Here is a 3,832-nt window from a genome sequence, read left to right on the forward strand (position 1 = left end):
AGTTTGGGTATGGAGCTCAAACATATTAGGGTCATAGAACCCGTATGAGTGCGAGAAAGTCGCATACCGTTTAAGGAACGTTGTTCATTAATGAAGATAGAAAGCAAAGACTAGCGTGAGTTTCATCCTAAGGGCATGGATGAATTATTTTAAGGACGGTGACAAGGATAGAAGGGCCTCGTGTATTTGTTACGGCAAAGATCGTAATGGCAAGTATGATTTGACATGGCAAGAAGTCGAATGTCCTTTGAGTCTAACGAATTTACGATGGACGGGGTGTGTTGGATTAAATGATCCAAAATTAGTTTAAATTAGTTTCATATGCTCATTGTATTACTCTATTTATTAGGAGTCATAATCTCCAATGACTAAACAGTACATATCAAAATAACTTTGACTTAGTATTTTGGATCATATTTTAACAATACAAGGCGGCCATGAGCCCGTCAATTGATCTCGCAACATCGAGGCCCAAGTCCGTTAGTGGCCTCCCCTGGATATAAGGAAAGAATAACACTAGTTGATGTGCATAGTGTGTAGTAATTATTAAGTTGATTTATTAGTGGGGAGGAAGATATTGGAAAACAATAAATAGCTGGAGGTACCTGGCAGGATGACTAGACTTGTCGCGAGTCTCTAAACTAGTATTTTTATCCGCTATAAACTCAAACTATTAGCAAGTGTAAATAGGTGTCGATCCCACATGGAATGTGTTATTGTTAGTTAAATGTGTGCAAGAGTTGAGTAACCAAATGGGAGGTTTTGATATGTTGATTGATCTAAATTTATTAGAGTAATAATCTAATGCAATTAAATGTAAAAACAATCTAAATAATTGAATGTGTGAACTAAATATGAGAATGATTCTTGTAACAAGCTATAAGTAATTTCCACCAACTAGTTATGAATTGATCATTGACTTCACTCCCATCCAAAAGACCCAACCCAAAAGATTTAAAAAAAAACCCATAAGACCCTAAAAGGTTGTTTGGTTTGGGGCAAAGGAATGAAACACCATTCCTTTAGTTGGTATTTATTTGGTCTTTTTTTTCCATTTCTCCATAATTCCACTAAAATGATTCCCACACCCCTCAGGGGTATCCCATATTCCCTTTTCCTACTAATCACTCTTACCGCTATATCTACCACCTACATTCACTGCCAACACCAACCAACACATCTCTCACCCCACAACCACCGGCGCTGATGCCAACCACTAACCTACATCCCCCGCCGTCGACCTCACCTCACGATAAACTTGAATACCACGATTAATAAATAAATAAATAAATGCATAAAAACAAGAATTAGTACAAAAACATGAATAGAATTTGTAACTGTTTAATCCATTTTTCCGATTCCTTATTCCATCCGACGAACCAACCGCCCCCTAAATTCTATAAATCCCAAATGTTGACATTTAGTAGTTGGGCTCTGAAATGAAAGTATCTGAAAGAGGTCCAGCCCAAGCAAATGAACGAAGTTGAGAACAAGATGACCAAATAAAAACCCTTGCATCTATAAACCCAAAATGTTCACTTGCTCACTCCCCTCTCAATCAGCAAACCCTAAATCCCCAAATTCAGCCGCCAGGGAAGAAAGAGAAACCCGAAGCTCACAACAATGCCGGCAGGACATGGATTAAGAGCTAGAACAAGGGATCTGTTCGCGAGACCATTCAGACGAAAGGGTGTTATCCCAATTTCAACCTACTTGAGGACCTTCCATGTCGGAGAGTATGTAGATGTCAAGGTTAATGGTGCTATTCACAAGGGTATGCCTCACAAGTTCTACCATGGCCGTACTGGTCGTGTCTGGAATGTCACCAAGCGCGCCATTGGTGTTGAGGTTAACAAGCAGGTATACGTCATTTCCTCTGATTTCATTCATTTCCCATCATTTTCATTGCATTTTTGTTTCGTAATTTGTTTGATTCATCGATTATTAATGTGATTAACATTGTGTTTGTTGTAATACTCCCTCCGTTCTCTCCCGATCATTTGTTTACCTTTTTTATTCTTTATCATGCTGCTGTTTGATACTTGATCTCGTAATTGATTTTATATTGTGGTATTCCGCCGTTATTGGTTCAAAATGTGGTCTTTATAAGAGGAAAAACCTTGACAACGTAGGCTGCATGCATTCTCGCTATCGATATTTAATTTCATTGCCACTGTTTGAGTTGCTGGTTTTAGGGACATTGTTCTTTGAGGATATTTTCTACTGCTATGAGATAGTATTATCAACTCAATTAACAATATTTTACTCTTGTAATAATCAAATTATAAGCATAATTGGTTACGGTCTAATTCACGTTGGCTAAAATGTGTGCATTTTTATGCCTAAATGTTTCAAATTAGTTGCTTGATGTTACCATTCTGTTTGTTGATGTTTCGCTCTAAACTGTTTCTTAGAAAATTGGTTGCCCTTCTTTTCAGTTGTAGGAATGACTACGTGAAATTCTTGACTCAATTATCATTGTGAGTTTTTCGGAAATCACATTTACTTTTAGAGGGGTAAAAGTTGCTTTGTGTGATCTTCCTTAGGCCTTGTTTGGATAGAAGGATTTGGAAGGAAAGGAAGGGGAGTGATTTGCAGGGAGGCAATTTTCCATTGTTTGGATAGTAAAATGGGGCTGGAGGTATTTGAAGGGGTAGGGAAAATGCATCCGTCAATTTCCCTCCTACAAGGCAAAATGTTCCCCCTCGAACAAAGGAAAGGTTTGGAGGGAAAACTACTACTCCTTCCCTTCCCTTTCCCCTCCATTTTTGGTATCCAAACAAGGCCTTACTTTTTAATGCTGTTGTACTCGTAGATGATTCTTGTTTATGCATGTTATTCAACAAAATTGCTTAATTTTAATGTAGTGCACTTTTGTTACCTGACTTGCCTCACACCATTATTAGATTATTAGGTACACATGAGGTAAAATTTATCTGGCTATCATTTGTTTTTGTTATGCATCATTGAGTATTTGCATAGTTGTCTTTCGCTGGTTTCATTCACCTTACTTTTATCATTGAAGTTTTTCACTGAGAAGTATAAAGTTGCTTTTTTTACTCCTCTTAGTATCATACAGTCTTTATACCTGCTTACAAACATGGTTATGCACATGTAGGTGAGGAACAAGATCATCCCAAAGAGGATCCATGTTCGTATTGAGCATGTGCAGCCATCAAGGTGCCAGGAGGACTTCAAGCTCCGCGTGAAGAAGAATGACCAACTTAAGGCCGAGGCCAAGGCTAAGGGTGTGAGGATCAGTACTAAGAGGCAGCCGGAGGGTCCTAAGCCTGGTTTCTTGGTTGAGGGTACAACAATTGAGACTGTTACTCCCATCCCATATGATGTCACCAATGATCTCAAAGGCGGTTACTAGGAATTGGGGTCTGTTGCTTATGCTTTTTATGTTGTCTTTGTTATTTTCTTATGAAGACTTTAGGGCAATGCACAATCACTTGCTGAATTTTGGATGTGTGGTCTTATTTACACTTTTAGGCGTAATCAATCTATGGGATTTGCTTTCAATGCAATATTGCTTGTGGCTGTAGTATTTCCATGGACTTCCTAAATTAATAGTAGCAAGGTATCCTGTATGGTCTGTTAGTACACATATTAGACTCTCAGCATCCCTGAAGTTGGGAGAAGATCTTAGATTGTGTTTCTTAGACAGTCCATCATCTGGATTTACCTTCACTGATTCGGGTTTCACAATTCACGTACGCGATATGCTGAATTGTAATAGTGTGAAGTTTACCACTTATAATTGTACTCTAATACGGAGTACTAGATTACTAGTTACCAGTTCCCACCTTAAAAGGCAAGGGTGAATCTC

General features: G+C 38.4%; 1 protein-coding gene across 1 annotated transcript; it reads left to right on the forward strand.

The window, feature by feature from the left end:
- Positions 1 to 1,485: 1,485 nt before the first annotated feature.
- Positions 1,486 to 3,525, forward strand: LOC141605393 (large ribosomal subunit protein eL21z/eL21y). The gene is made up of 2 exons (XM_074424129.1): positions 1,486 to 1,860; positions 3,119 to 3,525. The coding sequence occupies exons 1-2, from the start codon at positions 1,624 to 1,626 to the stop codon at positions 3,374 to 3,376; spliced, it is 495 nt and encodes a 164-aa protein (XP_074280230.1). The 5' UTR covers positions 1,486 to 1,623; the 3' UTR covers positions 3,377 to 3,525.
- The last annotated feature ends 307 nt before the right edge of the window (positions 3,526 to 3,832 follow it).

Source organism: Silene latifolia, chromosome 10 (assembly GCF_048544455.1).
Source record: "Silene latifolia isolate original U9 population chromosome 10, ASM4854445v1, whole genome shotgun sequence".
NCBI classification, from domain to species: domain Eukaryota; kingdom Viridiplantae; phylum Streptophyta; class Magnoliopsida; order Caryophyllales; family Caryophyllaceae; genus Silene; species Silene latifolia.

What these genes read in the sequence shown, in the direction of transcription:
- LOC141605393 (XM_074424129.1), top strand. Translation starts at nt 1,624, where the DNA reads ATGCCGGCAGGACATGGATTAAGAGCTAGAACAAGGGATCTGTTCGCG. An exon ending in GTGTTGAGGTTAACAAGCAG is followed by an intron (nt 1,861 to 3,118) that starts GTATACGTCATT and finishes ATGCACATGTAG; the next exon opens with GTGAGGAACAAGATCATCCC.